Source organism: Nyctibius grandis, chromosome 17, assembly GCF_013368605.1.
Source record: "Nyctibius grandis isolate bNycGra1 chromosome 17, bNycGra1.pri, whole genome shotgun sequence".
Classification (NCBI taxonomy): domain Eukaryota; kingdom Metazoa; phylum Chordata; class Aves; order Nyctibiiformes; family Nyctibiidae; genus Nyctibius; species Nyctibius grandis.
The window spans coordinates 5,498,024-5,523,545 of NC_090674.1; the positions used below are offsets into that span (position 1 = coordinate 5,498,024).

The window sequence follows — 25,522 nt, forward strand, 5'->3', positions numbered from 1 at the left end:
GGGTGCGTACAGCTTTTGTCCCTCTCTAAGGACCTTTCCAACCCAAACCATTCTGGGATTGATCCTCTGACCCTGCCTGCCAGGCACCCCGCAGCCAGGCTCGCTGGGCAGCCCTCCTGCCTACCCCGGGGCAGGGACTGATGCTCTGCCCTGCCCCGCTCGCCCTCCTGGGCCACCGCCGCCGCTCACCTGCTCGCCCCTCCCCGCGTCGGCGGTGCCAGCCCCCGCGGGGCGGAGGAGCGGGGCAGGGGCAGGAGCAGGGGCAGGGACAGGGACCTCGCTGCCAGCCCAGCCCAGCCCACACCCCCACGAGTCACGGCGGGCGGAAGGGGAGCGTCGGCGTGACACCGACACGGGCGGGCGGACCTCCGCGGCTCCCGGTGCCGGCATGGGGAACGTGGCGTGTGTTCCCCAGGCACCCGGGCGGCTCAGAGGCTCGTTCAGGAGGAAACCTTCGCTCAACAAAGAGTAAGTACGCCGGCTCTTACTCCGCAGCGCATTTCCAGCGGTGCTGCGTAGCCCCGTGCGATGCGCGGAGCGGAGTCGGGCTGGCAGCCGAGCCCCGCTCGGCAAAGCCGGGAGTTAATTACGTTAATTAGCAGTTAATTCTGCTAATTCTCAGCAGAATGGGGCTTTCGCTTGGCTTTGCGGGGTGCTGGGCAGTGCCGAACGCGAGCAGCTCACCCCGAAGTCCCTGGGGAGGAACCCTCGGGCTGTGCCGGAGGAGTAGCCCAGGGCTGCTGCCCCCAGGGAAAACGCGATTTATTTCATTTGGGTTTGAAAATTCAAGCTCCCCTCTGTGGGACAGGCAGGGCAAGGTGCAGAGTGCCTGACGCTCCTTTTCACTTGTGCTTTTTTTTTTATTCGCACCGCCCAGAGTTGTGAAAAAACAACATTCACACGCCTCTGATTTTAGAGAGAAAGCCCCAAATCCTGACATTCTGCCCGTGTGTTTGGTCTGCTTTTGTAACCCTGAGGGAAGACACAACAGAACATGTGTGTGAAATCCTCTGGGGACTTTGGTGCTGGGCTGGCCGGGGCAGCGCTCGGGTACCCCGGCAATGGGCGGCTGTCCCAAAATAGAGCCTCCCTGGGAGTGGGGAGCGAGCGTCCCCGCACGCTGCCTGTCCCGCTGCCCGTGCTCCTGTCGGTGCTGTGCCGGTACCTGAGCACACATGGAGCAGAGCCTTCCCCGTCCTGAGCGCTCTGGGCTGGGCAGGAGCTCTGTCGGGAACCAGGGTGATTCCTCACCAACCTGCTGGCCTTATCTTCCTTGAGTTCAGCTTATGAGCCAAACCCCATAAACTCTGCAGGATGAGGGGTTTCTAATGAAGGGAAGATGCTGAAACTGTCCCCTTGCTCTCCTGTGCTGCTATAAGTCAGGAGCAAACCTATTTGTGGAGCTACTGTGGGATAAAAGAGTGGGGATCATTTGGGGAATTTGGACCCTGGAGGGTTGATATCAGGTAGCTGGAGTGGCCAAGCCCCAGAGCACCTCCTGTCCCCGCTGGCTCCCAGCTTCCCACGCTCATGGCTCTCCGAGGAGATAAGCCTGGTTTCTGCAGAACTAAATGCTGCAATCTGATCGAAAGAGAGAGCAACTGCTGGGAAGTCCCAACAAAACAGTCCCAGTGCTCCTTGAGCAGCATCGGTAACTGCTCCTTAATGGTGTGCGTGCGAGGAGAAGCTGGGAGGGGAAGGAAGGAGAGAGGAATACCACAAAGATGATAGAAATAAAACCAGTTTGTCACTGTATGTTGGTATCTGTGTACACATGCACCTCCATGCCAGGGGCTTTGGAATACTCATCAGGACTGGATTTGGTCTTTGTGTTTTGCAATGGAACATCCCGTCCCCGCGCTGACTTGGGGACACAGATGAGCCTAGCTGATGGTTTGGTTATGCAAAGACATGGAAAACAGCAACGAAATGCCAACAAGTGCAGCACAAACCCCATTACAGTTCTCCCAGGCTGTTTATCAGGCCTGTGCTGGGCTGGGATGATTAGAAAGCCCATGACAAATTGCTTACTTAGCTTTCTGGCTTCCTTATTTCTGGGCAGAATTCACTACGCATCAGCCTACATCTGTGTTTGCATGTGTGTTTTGTTTTTTTTCTCCCCTCTGTAGACAAAACGGCAAGAAAAAACTGCCCAACTTTTTTGGTATAGAAGGAGGGTGCGAGAGAGATACGACCACAGACAAAATCCTGCAGTATATTCCAGGAAAGGCAAGTACAAGCACATCCGACCCCGCTCCCCACTGCTCCCACAGATTATTCCCACGCACCCCAAGGTCAGCACTGGGCATAAGAGGGATGGTGGGTCTGGATCAGGGCATAGCAGCAGGTCTGTCTGAAGGAGATGTAGGTCACATCTGTAGCCTGGGAAGGGATGAGCCCTGTGCCCTTCACAGCAGCAGAACTGGGTGCTCCAGGGTCCCCATGTAGGTGTTGAGGGGACCTGCCATCAGCCCAAATGTGTGTGACGGGGTGGGAGGGTAGTGCTGAGGGCAAAGCAGGCAGCACGGTGGGAATCTCTCACACACCCCTTTGCTCTTGGTTCTTTTGTTTCTGGGTAGCCTGTGAAAGAAGGGGAAATCAGAGCGAGCATTCAAAGGTAGGGTGATTCATTCCCACGCTGGAATGAGACGGAGCAGGCAGTGTGTTAGCAATGAGCTTTAGGAAGGTAATCAGGAAGGGCAGGTCTGTCCCAGGCACGTACCAGCCTTGTGGCCATATGGCTCATTTCCCAGCACTGCTCAGGGAAAGCAGAGGTGAAACGATGAACCCCAATGTGTTTGCTCGGTCCCTTTGCTCCCGGCAAGCAGGGACCCCACAGTCCCTTTCTGTTCAGCTGCTCCCAGGTTGGCCCTTTCCAACCCAAAGGACCTTTGCTTTTCCTCGTGGGAGCCTGAGAAGGGAGCAGGACTGGGATCCTGCTCCTGGCTTGTGAGGTGGCCATGGGTGAGCGCCGTCCTCTCTCTTGGGGAGCGTGTCCTGGACTGTACGGGTGGGAAGTGCAGCAGAACTGGGACTGTTTCATAGTCCTGCCCATTATCTGTGAGCGAGGGTAATGGGCATGTGGTGAGGGCATGGTTCCCTGCGGGACTCAGCAGGCACCCAGAAGGGTTGGGCAGCACTTGGTGGGACCAGGCACCACACGGATCCTGGACACTTCCCCTGGGGAAGCAGGGAGAGCTGTCATGGTATCGGATCCTGGAAAATGAATCCTGACAGAACAAAGGTCACACGGAGATTATTTATTCGGGAGCACAAGAGAGTGTGGGATCTCTTCAGGGGAGGAAGGAGGGTGGAGCAGTTTGTTAGATGTTACCCTCGCCTGGGGCAGATGGGATTCAAACTCCCTGCTTAGCCACAAGCTTCTTGTGTGGCCTGGAGAAAGCCTTGGCTTAGAGCCATGCCCACCCCCGTCTTTGCAGGAGGAACACCTCCGAGAGCGGGAGGTGACCGGGTGCTGTGGGGCCAGGTTAAAGAGGATCCATCAGCACAGGACTCTTCCGATGCAATCTTAGAGGAGATGGGGGTCACCAAACCGCTGGGCATGGCAGGCAGTTTGGGACTGGGACAAGTGACATCCCTGAACACCAGGCCCTCTCGGGACGCTGCCACGGACAGCTGGCACACAAAGCCACCCCCTTTGGCTCCCACCAGCCTTCTGCCCTGTTTCCCACGCTTCCCAGTTATGGCTTAGGCAAAGCCCAAGCAAAAGCGAGGGGGAAGGATGTGCCAGGAGAGTAGTGCTTCTCATTTGCTTCTTTTATCATTAAACAGCAGCTTTCGGAGCCCCGGGCACCAGCCTTGCAAGGCTGAGCTCTTCCTGCTGCCGGGGTTGGTGATTCAGCTGGGAGTCACTGGGGTCTGCGGGGGCTCCGGCGGGTTAATTATTAACTCGCTCTACCTGTAGGATGAGGCAGAGGGAGAGAACATGTCAGGGCACTTGCTGCTTCGCCAAACCCTGAGGGAAACCAGGTTTCCAGTGATGTGCACTGCCTCGAAGGCAGCGGGATAGCGGAGCTAACGGGAACGGTGCTCATCAGGATGGGGCTGGGGGAGGAGAGGGCTTGCCACCACACAGCCCTGCCAGGGGAGTGCCCGGCTGGCTGCGGAGGGTTCCAGAGGGATGACAAATGCCAGTTCCCTTTTATTTTGGCTGCACACTGAGGCGTCACCGTGGTTTTGGGGTATGTGTGGGCCAGGGAGATAAGTGATGCTTGTGGAGGAGGCTCTGGCAGCTCTGACCCCAGCCCTCGCAGGACATCATAGGGTTCCCAGTGCTGCTTTTTGGGGGATGACCAGATGCAGGATGCACTTGTGGGTCTGCACCCAGAGACATCTGAGATTTAGCAGGAGCTGTTTTCTCCAGAGCTTGGGTTTAGGCAGGTCCTCCGCATCCTGGGGAATGGCTGTTGTACCTAGACGGATGATCAGACATCTATGGGAAGCACCATCAACCTTACAAGGGGTTTTTGTGCTGGGTGAGGGAAGCCTGAGCCTGCCCAAGTCAGCCTACTTCTCCAAGTGGGGGACAAAGAAACCGTAGAAATTGCAGATGGACAAAAGAGATGGGCTCATGCCCAGTCCCCCAGGCTCAAAGACTGGTGTGGCACGGGGGGACGGGGCTGGCTGCGTGGGAGAGAGGGCGGCAGGAGATTTCAGTGACATGGTCCCATTTTGTCCGTGGTCTTGGAGATGCCCACGCTTAACCACTAAACCCGCGCAGGCTGGGGTTGCTGGATGCTTGTTTGGGAGCGGGAGGTGTTCAGTTTAATTTGTTTCTTGACACACGAGCAGTGGCAGTGGCAGTTCTCCCTTTCCCTCCGGACCCCAGGAGGGTCCCTGTGGAAGCTGGCGGGTCAGCTGAGCTCTTTTGCCAGGATTGCTGCTGGATTCCCAGCTCCCAGGTTGCTTTTGCTTCTTGGGGCCTTACTGGGGCATGTGGCTGCCGTGTCCCAGGCAGCTGGTAGCTGGTGTTGCTGCTTATCGCTGTGTCTGTCGTTTCATTGCTTTATCCTCTCCCCCTCCCTGTTGCTGGTTGCTCTCTTACCCAAGCAGTGCTTTGTTTTTGCTGCCACAGCTGTCAGGTGATCAGTTGCTCTTTGTTCTGACAGCGGCGTGTAGCGCAAACGTAATCTTTTCCTACGCTTAATTGCCTCTCAGCGAGAGCATTAATTGACAGCCAGCAGGTTCCCATCTCCGGTGGGTGCGTGTTCATGGGTGCTGCGTAGAGCCGGCTGGAAAAGCTGGAGGGAGACTTTGAGCAGAGAAGGGGTTAACTCGTGTCCTAAAAAGAGTTCTCTGAGTTCAGTGAGGCCCTGGCAGGAACCCCAAGCTTTGCAGGTGAAAGGGTCCCGACAGCGTTAAGTTCCTGTTATGGGTTCAGCAGCTCTCCTCTGGCCTGAGCGCGGCCGATGTCCCTGCCGTGGTTATGAGGGGGTTGATCTCATGCCGGAGGGGTGAGTCACAGAGGCCCCAGCGAGAGGGATCTGGTGAGCTCTGCGGCTTGTCGTTCATCCCGGGGCTCACCAGCTGTCTGCTTGGCTCCGGAGCAGGCACACAGGCTGGGCAGGCTGGGTGGGGGGGAAGCACCGGCTGCTGGAAGCCTCTGGCTCCCTGCTCGTCCTGGAAATGCTGTTTGGACAAAGGCGTATGAGCCCCAGGGAGCCACATCCCCCCGCTGCACCCAGCCTCCCAGCTCCAGCACGGCCATGCCCTCGCTGGAAGCATCCCCAGCAAACGCAGCCGCCGGTGCTCAGAGTGGGGTCCCACCAAGGTGTAGGATGTGCTCCTGCAGCCCCTCTTTCCCAACCCAGAAACCCTCCCTTTAGGTCAGCATCTCCCCCTGCCTCAGGAGGACAGCCTCCCAGCAGTAACCGAACCCCAGCTCCACGCTGGCATGGAGACCCAACAACAAACAGCCCGGCTCGGGTGCCTGCCCAGGGCGCTTTTCTGAGGAAGCCCTTCTGGGAAGATGTTCTGGAAATGTCTCTTCCAGACATCAGGTCCCCACCTCCCACCAGCTCTGATTTGTTTTTCCTGAATCCTTGGTACAGAATATTCAGAACCAGGAAAACCAGAAAGAAAACTTGGACCAGAGGTTCCCCAGCCTGTTCAAGAAGGGGCGAAGGAAAACGGTTGTCAGGAATCTGGGGAAAATGATCTATTACTCCAAGGTCAAGTTTAAGTTTCAGCACTGCCAGGTAAGCTGTGGTGCCTGTTTGTGGGCATCGCTCTTCCCAGGTGTGGAGTGACCGTGGGAAGTAAAGTGTAATTCTGGGAGATGTGGCTCATGGAGACTTCAGGCTACTGCATGGTCCAGGGACCTCTGCTACCACGCAGTGTGTGGGTACTGGCTGGCACCCACGGCCCCCATCCCAGCGGGGACCTGGGCCGTGCTTCCATGCTGGGCTGGCAGCAGATCCACCAGCAGAGATGCAGTGGTGGCCCTTGGATAAGGGCTGGCCTTTCTGTGCACAGATCAGTCTGAGGCGCAGAGGGAAGCTGGGAGGAGGAAGGCATCCTGAGATAAACCCCAAAACGTGTCTTTTCTGCAGGAGGTGAATGACTGCTTCTTGGAGCTGTTCCAGTCTTACCTGTACTTCCAGTCTATGGGCTCCAACGGACTCACCTACCAGGTAGGGCATCTCCTGGACACGCTGGGGCAAGCACTGGGGACTCAGGCAGTATTGGCCCTGGCTTCTGAACCAAGGGGGGTTCTTCGTCTGTAGGGCAGAGAGAGAGGCATGTGGGAGAGGGTGGAAAGAAAAACCCGAGGGCAGCCATGGGGAGCTGTCCTGGCAAACCATTCCTCAATCCTTTAACCCAATGGTGCTGGTGAATTACAAACAACAGGCTGCTTTGCACACGCAGCCAGAAAATCACAGCCGAACACACAGGGAGCCCTGAACGTGCTCTCCCTCTACGTGAATCACAGTATCAGGTTGGAAGAGACCTCCTGAGCACGGCTGTTTTGTAGATGTTCAGAAAATTGGTTCCTTTTAGAAATGATTTATTTTCTTCTAGGTGGCTTGAGGTTAATGCAATATGCCAGTACAATCTGGAGTCATCCAGCAAGCCAGCCTTCAACTGGAAAGACACATGTCAGAATGCAAACAATATTACAAAATCTCCCATCTACATTACAAACGGTTCCTTAGATTATTAATTATAGAGGAATTAAAAAAGAATTAATGAGCCAGTAGTGGCCCCTAGACATTACAGCAATTAGCATCTTTTACAGTCCTTGTTTAGAAAGCCCAAGACAGGGAGCACAAACTTGTCATCTGTTCCTGTGCTTCGTTATAGTGGGACTCTGATGAACTGGAGTATAGAAACTGGACAGCTCAATTTTGCTTTATGGTCACTTCCAGCTTCTGGCTTGCTTGTGTTAAAGCGATGTTTTTCTGAGGTTTCTCTTAAAACAGAAAGACTTGCTATATAAAGGAAGTGTTCTTGCCAGCATGGCAGATGATTGCTGCGTTATTGGCCCCACAGAGCCCAGGGAGCTGCTGAACCTGCTTCCTCTGGGGACTGTGCTGGGTCGAAGTCCCAAACGTTTCCCCTCAGAGCAACATTTTGCAGTCAAATGTTGCGAGCCACAGCAACCTGCTGGTGCCGAGTCTGGACTTCCAGTCTCCTACGGCAAAGGGGCATTAGTTGCAGAGCCTGCCTGCGGGCTGCCCCCCAAATGATGGCGTGTTCTTCTTGCGCAGGGACTGCTGCCGTTGAAGGAGCTCAGCGTGTGTGAAATGGAGAATGGGAAGAGTGCTGGGCAGGAGGATCACGCTTTCCGCATCGTAGGTTGGTGCCTCTTCATTTGCTTTGAACAGAGAACGAAGGGTGTATGAACCACGACTGTGCTCTTTGTCCTGCTCTGACCGAGTCCCAGAGGAGAACCACGCTGTGGAAGGAGGTTGCAGAGAGCTGAAGCTCTTCCTCCCAGCGTTTGCATCTTTCCCTTCAAGGCTTCCCTGCTCCTAAACGCCTGGGCAGTGATGCCCAGGGCTGCAGGCAGGGAGGGGGCTGGATGGGGAGCGCAGAGGAAGGATGGTCCTGTGCTTCAACTGCATAGCGCTCAGGACACATGGTGACAGTTCCCACCTCTGCCCAGCTCTTTGCACACCACGTTTGAATGAAGGAATGGAATAAAACGCCTTCTCCCACCTCTCGTCACTGTATAAACCCCGAGGCCAGGGAGTGACTCCAAGCAGGCACGTGTACAGCACCGTGCGTGCTGATGTGTGGCACTGCTTGGGTCCACACGATGGGCAACGGTGCCGTGAGGTCAGTTGCCTCTACCAATGATGCCAGGTGCTATCAGAACCCGGTGTCACCTCACCAACTCTTCCCTCACCAGCCCTTCTGCCTCCACAAGCTTTTTAAATTCTTCTCCAAGTGATCTTGCTTTATAAAAGCTTTCGTGGGCTAACAACCTGTCTGCAGCTTGGCTAGAGGCTTCTTTGGGCTCTGTCATTGCTGAATTACAGTAGTCACAAGCCCCCAAGAGTAGTAGTTACAGCATGAAGATCACAGAAGTAAGTAAATAAGCCAGGAACAACAGAGAGCCAAGTAAGCTCATTTGTGTCCTAGACCCACTGCACTCGGGTGTCCTCTGTTACAGAGAAAGTTATACAATGGCCACTCGAACAAAAAAGTGACATAAATTATAAAAAGGAGCTGGTACAAACGACCCATCAAGTTTAAGCCTGCTGAGTTGTGGTCTTGTTGCACTGCACTAGGCAGGGCTCTCCAACCCTTTTGGGGAGCCTGTGAACTGAAGGGAAACTTCTCCTCCCGGGTGTAACCTGTCAGGAGCGTCTGCGCTGGGGTGGGTGGACTTGTTCTGCTTGTATTGAAACACGCAGGAGTGCGGCTGGGTGGAAAATTGCCTCGAGCTTTGTTGGGTTTGTGTCCTGCTTTGGGAGAGGGCAAACCAGGGCCTTCCTGACAGCGAGTGCTGTGTGTATGAGGAAGCAGGGACACGAAGAAACCAGGGAGGCAGTGATATCTGGGATTGCTGGGAGGTCAGGGGAGCAGTTTTATTTTTCTGCTAGAGGGGGAGAAATCAAGGCATGGAGGGGATAAGAGCCTTGTCCCTGGCCACACACAGGGCCAGGGTGGAAGCCTGTTGTCTCATGACTCTGAGACACAAAAGACACACATCCATTCTCTTGTGAAATCCTGCTGTGTGGGTAGTTCCCCATGAACTGCCCTTCCTAGGGGAGCTCAGTCCGTCAGAAAATGCCGGCACGACCCTTGGAAGTGGGGAGGTGGAGCATGGGAACGGAGCCCAGCAGGGTGCAGAGCCGTCCCTCGGTGCGTTGGCAGGCCACCACCTTGGCTTTGTGGTCCATCTCTCTGCAGCCTCTAATGCTGATGGAGTAGTTGAGCACCTTGAGTTACCTTCGCCTCACCTGCAAATGTTGCAGCTCTTTAATGTCTCCAGACAGAGAGATTTTTGGGTGGGAATAAACTGCTGCTGCTCCGGGAAGGGGCTTTCTTGCTTCCAATGTTCCTCTGGAAGCCTTCTCAAGGAAAGAGGAAGGACAGGGCAGGAGAAAAGAGCACGAGGGCTGGCAGAGGTTGCTCAGCGTGGCTGTGTCATGGCCATGCCGCAAACGTGCCCTTGGGGCTGAGGGAAATGGCAGCAACTGAATTAGCAGCAGCCTTTCAGGCTCTGCTTCACGGCCTCCCCAGCAGCTCCTCGCACTTCAGGCATGTCTCAGGCTTCAGGCTTGGGCAGGAGTTTCTCTTCTCATTTTCTCTTCCTTTGGGGCCCTGTTTAGATGTGGCGACGCGACCAGCCCTTGGGATATGTCTAGCCTTAGAGGAGGTGGAAGGGCAGGCAGTGCCATGTTAAGGGTCATGCCCTACCAGAAAGATTCCTGCTGTTTGTACAAGGGCCTGGATGCCCAGAGAGGTATTCAGAGCTGCCAGGATATCTAGGTGACGTTAGCACCTTTATACCCTCCTAGCAACGCCGTGAAGTAGGGAATCACTTTATCTCCGTTGCAAAGACGGGGAAACCAAGGCAGGAGGAGACCAGAGAGCACCAGAGCCATGATGGTGCACAGGCACTTGGGTGCCCAGTAATGCTTGACACCTCATTACTGTAATGGGTCTGAATGGAGTGACTTATGGAAAAGTCACTCAGGGAGTCCCTGCCTCAGTTTCCCCACTTCTGCTTTGTCTGTATCGGTGCATTTCCTGACAGACAGAAGTGTTTCAAAGTCTTAATTAAGTGTTGCTCATAAATAATGCAGAAATTGCAGGATGAAAGACTCCACAGAAGGGCAAAGTATCATGCTTATCCAGTGCACTTGCTTATCTGAATACTTCCAAGTCCCGCAAAGCCACATCTTACTGAGCATGCACCAAGTACGGTTTAATATGAGATCACCGGTAAATTATTAATCATAACACACATTCTACGGCCTGCCAGAAACGATTATTAACGTCACTAGGTTCTGTCTGTAGTGAGGAGCAGAGGGTGTGTGAGACTTTTTTTTGCTCATGCTACTAAGCTGGAAGCATTAAAATCAACAAGATATAGGGCTGTTCCTCCCTTCAAGAGGATGTCTGAGAGCAGCTTCAGCTTGTCTGGCACAGATTATGTTTGCTGAAGCAATAAATAAATAGTGTCAGAAAGCTACTGATGTTCTACACGTTGAGTGCCAGAGTGAAACTAAGAAATAGCACAAAACTTTTGCGTTGTTAGGCTGTCTGCAGCAGCATGCTTGTTCTGCAGAGATGCTTTTCCCAAACTCTTGGGGTCTTTTAAAGCTGAAATCTGTTGATTTCAAGCTGGACTTTTGTACTGCCTTTGAATTTTTGTTCTTGGCCTGGTTTTGGAGTGAAGGGGGACTGGTGGTCAGAGCTAGATGTGGCTGCAGGAGCAGGCGGTGGGAAGGCAGGGAAGCTCCCCAGCAGCCTGGTGGGAGGCAAAGGCAGGAGGGCCTGGAGCGTGATGCCAACAGAGCAAACGCGCTCCCAGGCAGCCCAGGGTGTGATGTGCCCAGCGTAACAGCTCTGGCCAGCTGATGACTTGTTGATGCTGCAACGTGTGCCCTTATCGGCTCAACTCGTCTGGTCTCTTGCATACCTAGGTCCTCTGCTGAATCCCCTTATCGTGTTCTGCCCTACTGAGTCAGAGCTGAAGCAGTGGCTTTATCACCTGGAGAAACAGATCCAGCTGAACGGAGGAAGCCTTGGCTTGCCCTTCCTCTCTCAGGTCAGTGTCTTGGGACAGCGAGGGGTGCAGCCCATGCTGTGGGCTTGGAGCTGAATGACCCAGACTGGCTGTGTTCAGGTGTCCTTAGGGGCTTAGGTTGGTGCAACCAGCATCGCAGTGAGTGTGGGATTTTGGTCTGAATGGCAGCCCCAGAGCTGCTCGGTGCTGCTGAGACCTGACAACAGGTCGCTGCGTTTCTGCTGCGTGTGTGTGCACACACGGCTTCTAATCTTGGCACTTGCCTTTTGTGCAGTCTCCTGCGAGGGAAGGGCGCAGAGAGAAAGGCTTTGTGAGAGGGCATGTGTGCTGCAAGGGAGACCAGCGACCCAGAGGTGCCAGCATCGCAGCCTCTGAAGGGTGGGAGGTTTGGGGTCTGCTTCAGAGAAATTCTCACCCTGTTGGCTGCTTGTGCAGTTATCCTGAGTTTACAAAACATTTGAAGGAGGAGACTGGGACCAGGGCCTAGAAAACAGGACCAGATTCAAGAAACCTGCCTTCTCTTCCAGTCTCTGCAGGGTGTTTTATTTCCCTCCCTGTCTCCATCTCCCCTTTGAAAGGCAGTGTACAGGTGATGCTAGGTACCAAGTATGATCATTCAGTCCCAGAAGGAAAACTGGCTCCTGCACAGATTTATTTACTCTTTCCTGCTTCTGCCACACTTGAAAAGTGTCCTGAGATGGGCCATGTGCCAGCTAAGCTCTTAGGGGAGGACACATCTGCCCTGCTTCTCAGCTCTGCTCCTGCCCCTAGGACGCCTGGAAGCAGAGCTCCGTGGGGAAGGAGGAGCTGCGGTGGTCCGTGCAGAACATGCCTGTCCAGGAGTGGAGAGGGACGCAGCGGGAATCCCTAGGTGATGTCCTCTGTGTTTCCAAAGTGAAGCTTCAGCATCTGCCTTTCCAGGTAGGACACATCTCCGGGGAGCAGCCTCCCGTCAGCGTGGCTCAGAAAGCGCAATGGGTGGAAGCAGCTCAGCTGTTTCCAGAGCCCTTTGCCTCAGGCTGCTGTCAGAGAGACAGCCAGAAGTAAAGGGCTCTCCAGACCTGAGCCCGCTCTGGCTGCTCACAGGGAACCCTCTTCCTCTTCACTTCCCAAGGAGCAGCACGACCGGCTGCTGGTGCTTTACCCGTCCACGCTGGTGATAGTATCGGAAGAGCGCAACAGCCTCTGTTTTAAGGTACGTTTGTTTTGGAGCACCTTCCTGCTCTCTCTCACCCTATTTCGGCACTTTTGGCTTGTTGCTCCCCTCTGCCTGTGTTCCCTTGTGCTCCTGGTGTTGGCAAGGGCTTTCCCTCTGCTCTGCTCCCTTTCCAGCTGGCAGGTGAGCAGGCAGAGGGATGTTGCAAACTATCTTCCCATGAGAAACACCTTGCCCTCCTACAAAAGCCCAGGGGGGGAAAAGGAGCTGTCTGCCAAGGAATCCAAGTCTCTGGGTGGAGGGAGGCTGGCGTGTTTCTGTGTGGTTATGCTGGCAGAGAGCCTGGCTCGCTTGCTGGAACAGCCCCAGAGTGTCCCCGCAGGGGCTTGGCTGCCCTGGCCCTGCTCTGAGGGACCACTTGAAAGCAGGTACCATCCCGGCAGCACATCTGGTGCTCGTGGGGAAGGGCGAAGGCGGGCGGCGAGGAGAGACTGCTGCTGGGGCACGGCGTTTGCTGCTCTTTCCCTCTGTGGAGCGAGGGCTCTGAGCAGTGTCTGGGCATGCCAGCGGAAGGACGTGGAGACCTGAGTGCCCCAGGGGAGGTGTGAGACGAGCTTCTCCAGTCCACTGGTGTGGCTTTGCTTGTAGGAGCAATGCTGGGAGCCTCGGCACAGACGGGCAGTGGCACTGCGTTCGCGTTGCCTGCTGTCTAAAAGGCCTTTAAACCTGATTGCCGACATCCATCTTAGATCCATCCATCACTGCAATGGCTATTAAACTGCCCTGTGCTTTCTGGCCCTCTTTTCCCGTGCTGAAAAGAGCGCTGAGCTGTCTCTGAACGTGGAGGTGCAGCACCGCTGTCACGTGGCGGACTGGGGCTGAGCTGCTCCCCCAGAGAAGCAGCATCCCTCTCCGTCACTGCGAGAGGAGCCAGCGACAAGGAAACCCTGCAGAGACTGAGGACTCGTGAAATTTGGTGGGGTCCTTCTTCACGTGATTTCGCCCTGTCCGCCTCAGGCCCCGAGCCACGCAGGCTGGGTTGGATTCCAGGGCTATCCCTGGGAAGACCTGCATAGAGCATTGTCCTGGCCAGAGGAGATGGCTGTGAGGAGGGCATATGCCAGTCAGAGCTCTCCTCTGTCCCCAGTGCAGCGGGGAGGGTGGTTTCCAGCGGCTGGTGGCTTGTGTGACACACCTCAGCCCAGAGCTCGTTTTCGGGAACGTGTTGTTTGCAGCTCCTGGGAATGGGGCGCCACGTTAAGGGGGCCTTGGGCTGGGCTCTCGGATTAACTCATCTCTTTTGAAACCTTAAACCAGATTTGTCTGCCCTGTCCCTGTGCAATGTTCCCTTCCCACGGTGCGCGAGCGTCGGTCCCTGGGCGTCTGGCTCTGCGCAGCCGGGCGCAGGCAGGAGGTGATTCACCAGCCTGTGACACCGCGGTGGGAACCTGATTTTCCACAGGCATGTCAGGGCACGGGAGCCTTCTCCCAGGGCTTCTGCAAATTAACTTCCCTTCCCCGCGAGCAGATGCTGAAGCCCTACAGTTTGTGTGTGAAGGAATAGCCCGGTCCTTTTGTTCTTCGGTTTCATACAACCCGCAGGAGCTGCCGCTGCCAAGTTTGTGTGTGTGGGACAGGGCAGGGGAAGGCAGGGGCTGAGCTGCTGGGATGGGGCTCACCCAAAGCACCAGGCTCCGGCTCACCGCTGGTGGGAAAAGGTGTAAATCAGCAAGCGGGAAGCTGCTGGGGCGGGGGGCAGGTTCCCACCGTGCCTGGGAGGGTCGCAGGGGCTCTCTGCAGCTGACCCACGTGTTGTTTGCCGGGATGCTCCTGTGCTTCCCTAGGTGGGACCCCAGCTCCGGGGGGTCTCAGCCCCATCCCATGGACTGGGGGGGCTGTTGCCTTAGGGAGGACGGAGCTGCCAAGATCAGCCTTCCTGTCCTGCTCATCAAACATCACTGTCGGGGCAGGAGAAATACCAGAGGCGGCTGCGTGTGCCCGCGGGCTGGAGCTGCGGTCCTAACCCTGCTGCTTTCTCGACAGGGCGAGCTGCCACTCAACGCCATCCAAGTGCTTTTTGAAGAGAACGAGAAAACCTCCTTTTTAATAGAAGGTGCGTGTCTGACATGCCGAGGGGTGCGCTGGCAGCAGCCGTGGAGGGCTCTGGGGCTGGGCTGGTTTTGCTAAGCTGCTGTGGCCATCTTCTTGGCCGTGCTCGCTCTCGTCGTCACCCGAGCTCTGCGAGCTGAGCTGCTTGGGGATCTCGGCCCGTCTATACCCTGGCTTTGCTGGCAGGGAGAGGCTGTGAGCCAGCGGCAACGCTTGGACCCGGGGCTGCGCGTGTCACAGCGTGGCTGCACAGGTCCCCCCTGGTTTAGGTCTGGCCTGTGTTTGCCCCTGTCCTATGGTCAGCACTCAAAGCAGAGTGTTCCCGTTGTCCCTGCACTGGTGTCGGGATCTCCAGACTCTGGGAAAACATGGGGAGGGATGGAGCAAGGGGATTCCCACGGGTTTCTGAAGGAAGCAACACGGAGTGTCGATCAGAGCCAGGAACAGCAGGGAGTGATGTTTTTACAGGCCGACTGATCAATTCGATCCGGGTGACCTGCCGCAGCTATGACGATTACCAGGAGTGGCTCTACTGTCTCAAAACAGCCCAGTTTCGAAACGCCGACTCCTCCCTCTCGGGATCAGAGAGTTTCTCGGGATCAAAGCTGCAGCACCCCGGCCAGGTAACTGATGTTGTGGGTTTGCATGGTCATCAGTACATGTCTCCCAGGACTCCCATCCTATCTCTGGCCACGTGTGAGTACTCTTGTGACACAGCAGACTTTGCTTCAAGTCCCCTGCTCCAAGGCTGTTGTGAAGTTGCTGATCCCTGCAAAGTCTTTTGAAGCCCTACATGATGTTATATAGGCATATAGGATATTAAATTCATAGAGTCACAGACTGGTTTGCGTTGGAAGGGACCTCAAAGCCCATCCAGTTCCAACTCCTCTGCCATGGGCAGGGACACTTTCCACCAGGCCAGGTTGCTCCAAGCCCCATCCAACCTTGAACACTGCCAGGGAGGGGGCAGCCACAGCTTCTCTGGGCAACCTGGGCCAGGGTCTCACCACCGTCACAGCAAAGAATTTCTTCCTGATCTCTCATCTAAATCTCCCCTCTTTCAGTTTAAAACCATTCCCCCTCGTCCTCTCACTAAAAGTCCCTCTCCAGCTTTCCTCTAGCCCCTTCAGGTACTGGAAGGTGCTAGAAGGTCTCCCTGGAGACTTCCTTCAAAAGCAGACCCCAGGCCATGGACTGTGACAGTCTTGTGCAGTGAGGCATTGGCACAAGGACATTAACAGGGTCTTGCAAGGAAGGGGAGACCCACCGTGCCAGCACTGCAGCCGGGATGGGGTCGGGGTGCCTGAGCACTCTTCACCCCACTGTGAGCCCTCGCCATTTGCCCCTGTCACCCTGTGGACTCAGCACCCACTCAGCCCTAGAGGGCAGCAAACCCTGCGACACCGGGCACGGCTGCCCGGGTGGCCACTGGCCATGGGGACACAGCCCCAAGCCAGGTCTGGCCCTGCCGTGTGGGCACGGAGGGCTGGGCTGGGCTGGCCCAGCGATGCTCAGGAGGCAGATGGGGCTGGGGAGGGCAGTGCCTGTGGCTGCACAGAGGGTTGCTCTATGTGCTGTTCTTCTCCCCCATGTAGTTCACCGGCAGCGGGAGGGGGTCCCTCACCTCTGATGGCCGTACAAACTCCTGGGCGTCGGGAGGGAGAGTGGCCACCTTAACACACCTCTCCCAGAACAGCGGCTCTCTCCCTGACGGACAGTCCTTCGTGCTGATGCCTGAGAGCAGGGTGCTCGAAGACCCACTCTCCCCTGGCTATTCCCAGCCTCTCCACGTAAGTGACCCCCCCTGAAAGCCTGGGACACGTGAGGGGACAGACGCTGCCTTTGAGCAGATGCCCGTGCCGATGCAGGAGCACAGCGCGATGCTGCAGCAGCAGCCTGAGCAGGGCAGTGCCTTGCCTTGGCTGCAGGGGGTCTGTGTACCTGGGGCTGGCCGGAGGAGAGCCAGCTCTGGGGTCTGTCTTCTCTTTTCAGGACCTGCGGAGAGGGGGCAGTGCCAGAAAGTCCAAGGGCAAATGTGGGCCTTGCGGCCAGCAGCCGCCCAGCCAGGACACGGAGAGGACCATCTGCAGCCTCATTCCCGAAAACCCCACGGGCGAGCTCCTGTCCTCGGTGTACAACGAGCCGTACTCGGTGCGCAGCTCGCAGCGTCACCCCGCAGCTCCCCTGGACCTGAGCGATGTGAGGGGCTGGGACGCGGTGGGGCTGCCCCCCTGCCTGGGGAGGGTCAAGCAGCCGAGGAGCTGGTGCATGGTTCGCCTTTTCCTTGCAGTGCTCTTTGCAGGAATAGCTGTCCTGGCAGGTGCTGTAGGGCAGGTGTGAAACCCATTTCCCTTTGAAAATGGCCCATGGGAGGTGAGATTAAACACGGCAAAGGGTGCAACATCTCCTGGAGCCCTGAGGTGCTGGGCAGTAATTCCTCATTATATACAGAATCACAGAATCAATCAGGTTGGAAGAGCCCTCTGGGCTCATCGAGTCCAACCATTGCCCTGACACCACCATGGCAACTAGACCAGGGCACTAAGTGCCATGTCCAGTCTTTTCTTAAACACCTCCAGAGATGGTGACTCCACCACCTCCCTGGGCAGCCCCTTCCAATGTCTAATGACCCTTGCTGAGAAGAAAACTGAGGCTTCTGAGGCAACGCGAGCACCAGTGCCCTGCAAAGAGGGGTGTTAGTGCTTCATAGGACACAGCGTCTTCTGCTGAGGGCTTCCCAGCATGAGTCCATCGCTGGTTTAGGGTGTGATGCCATGTTCTCAGCCTCAGTGAGTGTCCATCTGCCTCACGCCCAGGGAAGTCCCCTCATTAGCACAGACAGTCACAGTCGGGACTCAGCCCCGTCATCCCTCACGGCTGAGCAGCACTTGGGACTTGAATTGCAGAGAGATCCCCCACTCCCGTCCCTCCTGGGGATGAACTGCAAGTAGGGAACAGCATGTCATGTCCCTGTTCCAATTCTGCGTTTCAGCTGAACAGCTGGAGCTTGGTGGGAAGTCAGCCCTCGACAGCTTCCAGCTCCCTGGAGAAGCCAGCCGTGCCCCGCTCCCCGCTGTACGCAGACCCCTACACGCCCAGCTCCCCCAGCGCCCGCAGCGCCGCGGGCTCCAGCCTCCTGGAAGAGGTACCCTACGCCTTCGCTGCTCCGTACGGCCCTGACTCAGCACACGGGCTTTTGGCCCCAGAAATGGTGCCTGGGGCCATTGCTTTTCCTGCTCTCTGAGCCTGAGCAGGATGTGGAAACTCCAGGCTTGTGTTTCGGGGTGGGGTAGGGCACAGCGTAATCCTCTGTTTTTTTCAAGCCAGGACAGAGTCAGAGGGGAAACAGGTTTCCCCTGTCTTATCACTGGGTGCCAGTGTCACAACAACCCCAGGAAGAGCCAGAAACCACGAAACAAAGGGCAGAGACGGAGATGTGATCCCGTCTACAGAAACTAGAGATGAGTCAGGCACAGAGACCACTTTATCCACCCCCAAAACTTCCAAGCTGTGATAACCGAGTGCCTGTTAAAGGCTACATTTCTAGTTTTGCGCATCTCTTGGGAAAAGACTGTTTCTGAGTCTGTGGCTGGCATCCCCCATGCTGCTGAGGTCTCCCTCCCCTTGGAGGGCTCTTCCTGACCACCCTTTGTTCTTCCCCGTCACCTGAGCTGCCGGTAGGTTTCATCCTTCTCCTTTCACATCTGGCCAACTTCCCCTACCTCTATGGGCCACTGCAAGGGACCCACAGCCATTCTTCCTTTCCCATCTAACACCTTCAGGAGTGGCATTTGCAAGGCAGGCAGAAAAGCTGGGTTTGCCTAAGTCTGTTGCTAGCGGGGCTGGGTTACAGGTGGGGAGCAGCCGGTTAGTGTTCCCCCAACTCTCCATTGCAGGTATTAAATCTAGAATTTGTTTTGGTTAAGTTCCTGCAGTGTCACGGCCAGGCGGGTTCAGGACAGGCCAACGGCTTCCCAGCCCTCCTGGTGCCCCAGCATCTCTCCCTGCAGAAGAGGAGCGGCCAGCCCCTGCCCAGCAGAGAGGTGCCCGTGGCTCTGGGTTACAGCACGCCCGGCACCTCGTGCCGTCTCCAGCTGCGACCTCCTGCTGCTGCTTCTTATCTTGAAGATGTGAGTTTGTACACGCAGTCCTAGTGCCCCACACTGTGCAGGGGAATACACCGGGGTGCAGGGGACCCAGGCTCTGAGCCCTTTGTGATGGGGTGCACCTTGGGGAGCAGGGCTGGGGGAACCAAGAGAGGAACTGGTTCCTGGTGCACAGTGTCCCAGGACTGCAGTGCTAAGTCATCCTCATCAGTGCGTCTCTTTCTTTTCAGGTCTCTTCTCTGCGAGAGGAACATCTGGGCCCTTCATTGCAGCCACCAGGTGAGGCTCTGGGGAGGCTGCTTGGGTGCTGCAGCCCACCCTGCCTCGCTGGTGTCTGTCTCCATCATTCAAAGTGAGGACTCACAGAATCAATCAGGTTGGAAGAGCCCTCTGGGATCATCGAGTCCAACCATTGCCCTGACACCACCATGTCAACTAGACCATGGCACTAAGTGCCATGTCCAGGCTTTTCTTAAATACATCCAGAGACGGTGACTCCACCACCTCCCCGGGCAGCCCCTTCCAATGTCTAATGACCCTTTCTGAGAAGAAAGGGTCTCAGAGACTCATCCTTCCTCCTGCTTCCTCGTGCTGGGACAGAGTTTGTCACCTGCCCCTTGCCTGTGTCTGTCTGGTGCCTTGGCTCCCCCTCGCTGCCCACCAGCTCTGGCCACCCGTCACACATCGGGGCTTGTGGCTTGTTCCATGGCACGCTTGCAGCTTCCACCGCTTTGCCCAGATCTAGTAGCCTCTGGGCTGCGATTCTGCTGACCCTCGTGCGTTCTCTCCGCCGGGTTGCTCACAAGCTGTCTGAGCTTTGGTCTGTTTTCCTGCAGATGGGAATTTTGGCGCTTATGACCTGCCCGAAGTCGGCTGCCCATGCCGTGACTCCGCAGCCTACCACGACTATGCCGAGCTCCAGAGCTTCCAGAGCGACTTCAGCTACGACAACCTGTGGGAAGCCGAGGAGAAGGAGCCGGGCACCCCACATGGCTCCCCATCTCCTGGCCAGCAGTTTTACCAGGCCTGAGGGAGGACTTCCATAGCCAGGCACAGAAAAGCCTCTTTTCTCACTGGGCTTCCCTCCGGGGTGAGGAGCCTGGGGCATACAAAGCAAAGGGAAGGGCTCTGCTCTGTGAAAGGCTGGTTCCCATGTCCTGGCAGGTCCAGAGTTCTAAATTCTCCCCGAAATCTGAGGATGGGGGCAAAGCACAAAAGTGACAGCCTCCGCAGAGCCGTGTGTGTGCCGTGCTAAGGAGCAGGCTCTGCGGCTGCCCCGGCTTGGGGAGCCCTGGCTAGGGAACAGCGTTGCCCCCCTGAAAATAAAAGGCAGAACAAAAAGCTCGTCAGGCTCCCTCAGAAAAAGGGACTGCGTGCTCTGAAGGAGGAGTCGCTCAAAGGCCAAAGAAAAGGGCTGGGTTCGTTTGCTCATTTTCCTTTTTACCAGAGCCCTCAGGCAGGTCACTCTGAGGATCCAGTGATCCCTGAGAATAGCTGTTAAGCCAGACCTTCCCCCATTGAGCTCTGAAGTCTGCAGAGATGCATGAGATATGTCCCATAGTGGTGTATAAGGTTGGTAGCAATAGCTGTGCTCATGGGATTGTCTTCCTGCAAGATCAGAGTTGTCTGACAGAGATGGAGAAAAAAATCCAGATCTGGGCAGAATGGGATGTTCTTTACATTTTATGCAAAAAATACTTTCCTGCCAGTGCTGGCTTCAAACCATGGTGGTGACCTGCAATATTATGAGCCTGACACCTTGGCAGATGGAATCCAGAAATGTGCTGCCAGCAAATATGCCAAATGGCTTGTGTTTACCAAGGTCTTCCCTGGAAAGGATGCCCGAGATTCCTCTTATGGGACTGCGTCCTTTCCTCCCACCCCTCTGCACGTTACTGGACTCACACTAAATGCTGCCTATGAATATCTAGGCAGGGAGGGAAGGAAGAAAATTCCCTACAAGCCAAACTCCAGTACAGCCATAACATCCCAGTGATCAGAGCAAAGCCAGTGTGGGCTGCAACCTCTCTCTTCCCCCAGGACACGAATAACAGGGGACAGGGTCTCAGTGCTGTTGTTTTCCAGCCTTTAGCCATATCCTTTAGCACATAGAAGGTCAGCAGCAAATCCAAATGTTTTTACCTGAGGCTTCACATTCTTAACCTTTGTTCCCTAAAGAGGCATATTAACAAAAATCTCTATTTTCCTTCTTTCACTGGTGCAAACAAAACAATTCAGGAGCTCTTTGTACTTGAATATCAATGTATTACATTGTACTTTTTTTTTCTTTTCAGAAGTTACCCAAAAAAGTTTACATGCAAGGTTTGAGTGGATTATATGTATTTAATGTGTAAATGTGGCTGAGTTAAAGACCTATTTAATTTTTTAGCTGTGGATGACGTTTAGTATGTAGAATGGGCAGCTGTCTGCCCATTCGTGTGTGTGTTGGTTTGGGTCTTCTAGTTGTTATTGTTTTGTTTCAGGTTTACTCTCATTTTGGGAAGAATTTGTATCTAATAATCCCAAAAGGATCTATTTATTCAGAACAAAATTGCACTAGGGAACATCAGAAGCACGTAGTATGCTGGGAGGCAGCCATGCTCATGAGCTCCTAAGAACACATTGACTTTGAAGACAGTCACCGTGATCTTTTTAATTGGGTTTCAACAGTGATACTTGCAATGTAGCGGGAGGGAAAAGCCTCTCCCTGTTGCTGTAAAGGTTCCCTGGTAGATTTCTGTGAGATTCGACAATTGCAATACACATTCTTCTGGAATACTTTTCTTCTCTCTTTCTTTGCCATCCTCTGCTTTAATGGAGGTGAATTTTTGTCCGTTGCTGCTGTCCTTTCCAAAGCCTTGAGGACTTTGGGTCAAGGAGGATTTCCAGAGTGCTGACTGTCTCTTGTTCAGGGCAGGCACTTGCAAATACCTAATCCTAGAGCAAAGTCTCCCCTGCGTTTGTCAAGCAACACAACCTGGCTAGAGTGGCAGATACTCAGACTTTGCCTTCTGAGGGGCTTGGAAAGATGCTCTGTAAAAATCAGTCGGTGAGTCCAAAGGGCTCCGTGCACTCGTGCAGCTGGGAACGCCTGGAGGCCGCTTCTGTCCCTGCATCTGCTCTGAGCAGAAAACCAGGTGTCCTGGATGCCTCTGCAGAGTTAACCAGCAAGGAACTGAATGTGGCCCTCAGTTTAATGTTCAGTAATCTCTTGGGGCTGGGAGCAGCAGGGCAGGCGGAGGGCTTGACCTCCCGAGCACACTGCTCTGTGCGAGACAGCAATCCACGGCAGCGGCTACTGGAAGGTGCTGACGCTTGGAAAGACGGGAGGTGTCTGTGGTGCAGCCAGAGGGGCTCAGGAAACTGAATAACCAGGCAAGGAGTAGATGTGTTGGCTGCAGAAGCCCCGTGTATCTGTCCCCAGCTGCGATCATATTGATCGGTGACACGCGCGTGCAGAGGGCCACCAGCAGCAAGGTGCCGGAGCCTGGTTTCAACACGCTGCAGAGACACGAAACAGCTTCTAAAGTGATTTTAGTCCTGCTCCCAGGGTGGCAACTTTCCTCCCTGGCTACATCTGGGCTAAATTTGTCACTCTTTCAAATGCTGCCCTTTCAACACGCAGGCTGCTCATTTCTCACGCTTCCAGCACGCCTTTGTGCGCAGCTGCCAGGCTCTCTTTGGCTCTTATTTCGGGTCCTGAACTCCATCTTCGTGCGTCTGCGCCTGAGTTATTGCCTTGTTCCTGCAGTGCTTCTGGGGCAGAGCCTGGCTGCTCCCAGCCGCTGCCTAACGCAGTACATAGCGTTTTGGGATGAAATGCCAGCGTGCCCTTAGCAAACGGACACTGTCAGGGGCCTGCGGCGAGATGGAGCGGGGCTGTGGGTGTACACAGGACCTGAGTATCCCATCCCTGAACGCTGCTGTCTGGTTGACCTCTATGGCTTGCTCCCTGCTGTTTATTTACTGCTCCCTTGTCGCAATTAAGGGCTGTGACAACAAACTGCCACTGAAACAGTTCCACAGCCCCTGCCATAGAAGCAGCTGAAGTAGTTTTACTTATACCCTTTCCCGGCTGGGTTTAGCTCCCATAGAAGCAGTACTTCTTCCTGCTCTCCCGACTTGGAAGGTTGTACAGCTTTGCTAGGCTGGTATATTTAGTGCAGAGCAATTTATGTGTGTGTACAAGCCCGAAAATGTTTCCAAACCAGCCCCCATAAGCATCAGCTTGGTGAAGACCTACACCAAGCTCCTCGGCCCGGCCTGGTTTCCCTGGTCAGTTATCAGGTTTGCTGGCCATCGGTTTTCCCCTGATGGTTTCCTATCCAGGTGGGAACAGGGCTGTGTTTGTGAGCTCTGTTCACAGACACCTGCCTTGTGACTGTGAAAACCCCCACGCTCTTGCTTTTCCTCCACCACGTTTCTCAGCAGATTCAGGATTTAAAAATAGAGGGTTTACTTGAAGTAGCACTAGACATCTCAGTGCAGGTTGCATTAAAATAGAAACTGTGGTACCTGTAAACACACAAAATACTCTTGTTTCCTGAAAAAAATGTATTCATCCTTTAGAGCCCGGCTGCAGCTGAAATATGGTCTGAACCAGCGCGCCGGAGCTGCCAGCAAGCCTGTACACATCCCTGTATGTTGGTCACAGGATAGCTGCGTCCTGATTCACAGAGGCAGATGAAAGGCATGAGGTGATACTCACTGCCAACAATTCACTCTCTGACAAATGATCTCTAAACCTCCCCACTCCCTCCGAGTGCTGGGAGTCCTGAACTGGGCACCCCCCCCCGCTTCTGAAACCATAGCTGGAAAACCAGAGCAGCTCTTGCAACACCACAGGCTGCTGTATTTCTCTCTGCTTTCTGATTTCCAAGCCACAATTTCAAACTACTTTTGCTCAAAGAATAAAACAGCAGAGAGGTGTTTTTTTAAAAAAAAAAGAAAGTGGAGCCTGTGACCTGCTCCTTTGGCTTCAGGAGAAAAAGCCCCCGTAACTGAAGGCGCGGCCTAGCTGCAGCAGAGCAGCCCACCGGGCCTAGCTGCAGCAGAGCAGCTCCTGCTCCTTCACTCTGCGTGGACTTGCTTTTTTATTGTATTTACAAAGACATTTGAGGTTTGGGAATTCCTCGGGGAGCACTTTGTATGGACGTGTCTCTTCCTGACGGCTGAGGTCAGGGAAGGATCTGCTGGGCAGGCCTGCAGCCTGCTCCTCCTCGGGAAACCCAGCCGCCTCCTTGGCAGAGCCCTCAGTGCCCGGAGGAGCTGGGGATAGGCAGGATCTGCTCTGGTCTGTGATGAGCAACTCCCTCACTGCCCTGTGGGTGGGGGAATCCACCAGAATATAGCACGCTCTCACAAAGCGACTGGCTTTGTGTTAGTCCTAGATAAGAGGTCACCGCTCCCCCTGCTCTGCTCGCTGCCTCCTGGCTCTGACACAGCACCACGAGCCCTCAGAAATCTCTTTAAATTGCAGGGAAAAGAGAGTCATGACTCAGAAATGTCCACGGGGAGTTTTGCTCTGGTTTTGTTACAGAGAGACGAAGCAAAAATAAGAGCGAAGGAGCTGCTGTGGCAAAACTGATTGATTGCTGCAGAAGAGGTGGGGGAGAGACAGCCAAGAGTCCCCTTCCAGGCTGGGACTGCGGCAGCCGGTGGCACACTGCGTGTCGAGGCCAGCTGAAACACAGAGGCAGCTCTTGAGCGTGCACCTGCCTGACTTTTTCATCTGCTTGGCAAGACGGGGTGTCAGATGTGGGAGCTACGTGCAAGGCAAGGAAGAGGGGTGGGATGGCAGAGCTCCAGCGCTGGCGCTCTCTTTGGTGAAGGGAAAACAGTGTCACGGCGGCAAGGATGCACCGAAAAGGTCGTTTCTATTGTGGTGGCTGCTGCTACTGCAAAAGATGGTGAGCTCCTGGCTCCTCCCTCCAGGGTGCGATACAGGCAAGATGACCTCGCCATGGAGGGAGAGGAGAGAGCTTAAAAGGTCAGAGAATAAACCAAGCTTTAAAATTGCAGGCAAGTCCAGGCTGGTTGCCTTGAAGGACACCAGAGACACTGCTGCTTGACTGAGCACAGAAGACACTCCCAGAGCTGATCTCCTGATACCAACAAGATCTTTCAATATTTCCTTTTGCTTTTGCAGGGGGCTGAAAATGTCTGCCTATCTTCTGAAATATTTATCTCATCCACATCTTCCAGGAGAGATCAAAAGGAGTGTGAAATGCACCTGTAACCTGATGGATCATCTGGCACCTTCAGTAACTTTTAGCATAAATCACATTTATCTCCCCAAGCTCTAAAGGATCAGGTGACAATCGTCACTGATGGGCAAAGGGCACTTGCTGGTAGAGGTGACAGGCACCTCGTGTTACCTACAGCATAACATGAGTACTGAACTCTCCTGGGAAGAAACTCAGCATGAGGTTTTGAACACTAGGAGAGAGGCATTGAGAGAGTGAGATACACCCCGCGTCCCTTGGAGTGGGGAAACACGCGCTCAGTGCTGCCGTGCCTTCCCCAGCTTGAGCGGGTCAGGGACAGGGACAGCCAGGAGGCCACTTGTCCCACCCCGAGCGTGGTGTTTTAGCTGCACGTGGCTCACCAACAGACTGGGACACTGGGAGTGTGGAGCATTACCTACCATTCCTGCTTCTTGCAACATCTACGTCTGATTCCTTTCTGGATCGTATCTGATATTACTACTTGTACCCAATGCAGCCTCCGATCAGTGCCACATCTGCCCTGTGCAGTTTAGGACAACTGATGGTAGTCTCTGATCGTAGCCTGACTGTCCCCAAGCAGCAGAACAAGTCAGCTTCCTGCAAAACCCATGCACAGAGCCTTCAAGCAATGGTGGCAGAAGAGGACGCACAAGTCTCTTCCCAGCAGCGATTTAGCAGCTACATGTTCACTGTGAAG

General features: G+C 54.9%; 1 protein-coding gene across 1 annotated transcript; it reads left to right on the forward strand.

Annotated features, from left to right (window-relative positions):
- Positions 1 to 388: 388 nt before the first annotated feature.
- On the forward strand, positions 389 to 19,942 carry PLEKHN1 (pleckstrin homology domain containing N1). Its single transcript, XM_068414997.1, has 16 exons — positions 389 to 468; positions 2,130 to 2,229; positions 6,072 to 6,218; positions 6,573 to 6,653; positions 7,731 to 7,818; positions 11,124 to 11,248; positions 11,999 to 12,148; positions 12,342 to 12,422; positions 14,427 to 14,496; positions 14,961 to 15,115; positions 16,088 to 16,282; positions 16,326 to 16,350; positions 16,459 to 16,691; positions 18,419 to 18,622; positions 18,829 to 18,877; positions 19,435 to 19,942. Exons 1-16 carry the CDS (start codon positions 389 to 391, stop codon positions 19,626 to 19,628), a joined length of 1,977 nt encoding a protein of 658 aa, XP_068271098.1. The 3' UTR covers positions 19,629 to 19,942.
- Positions 19,943 to 25,522: the final 5,580 nt, after the last annotated feature.

Excerpts from the sequence above, each read along its gene's own strand:
- PLEKHN1 (XM_068414997.1), top strand. The coding sequence starts at position 389 with ATGGGGAACGTGGCGTGTGTTCCCCAGGCACCCGGGCGGCTCAGAGGC. Across the intron at positions 14,497-14,960 it reads AACCTCCTTTTTAATAGAAG|GCCGACTGATCAATTCGATC; the intron begins GTGCGTGTCTGA and ends ATGTTTTTACAG. Across the intron at positions 15,116-16,087 it reads AGCTGCAGCACCCCGGCCAG|TTCACCGGCAGCGGGAGGGG; the intron begins GTAACTGATGTT and ends TCCCCCATGTAG.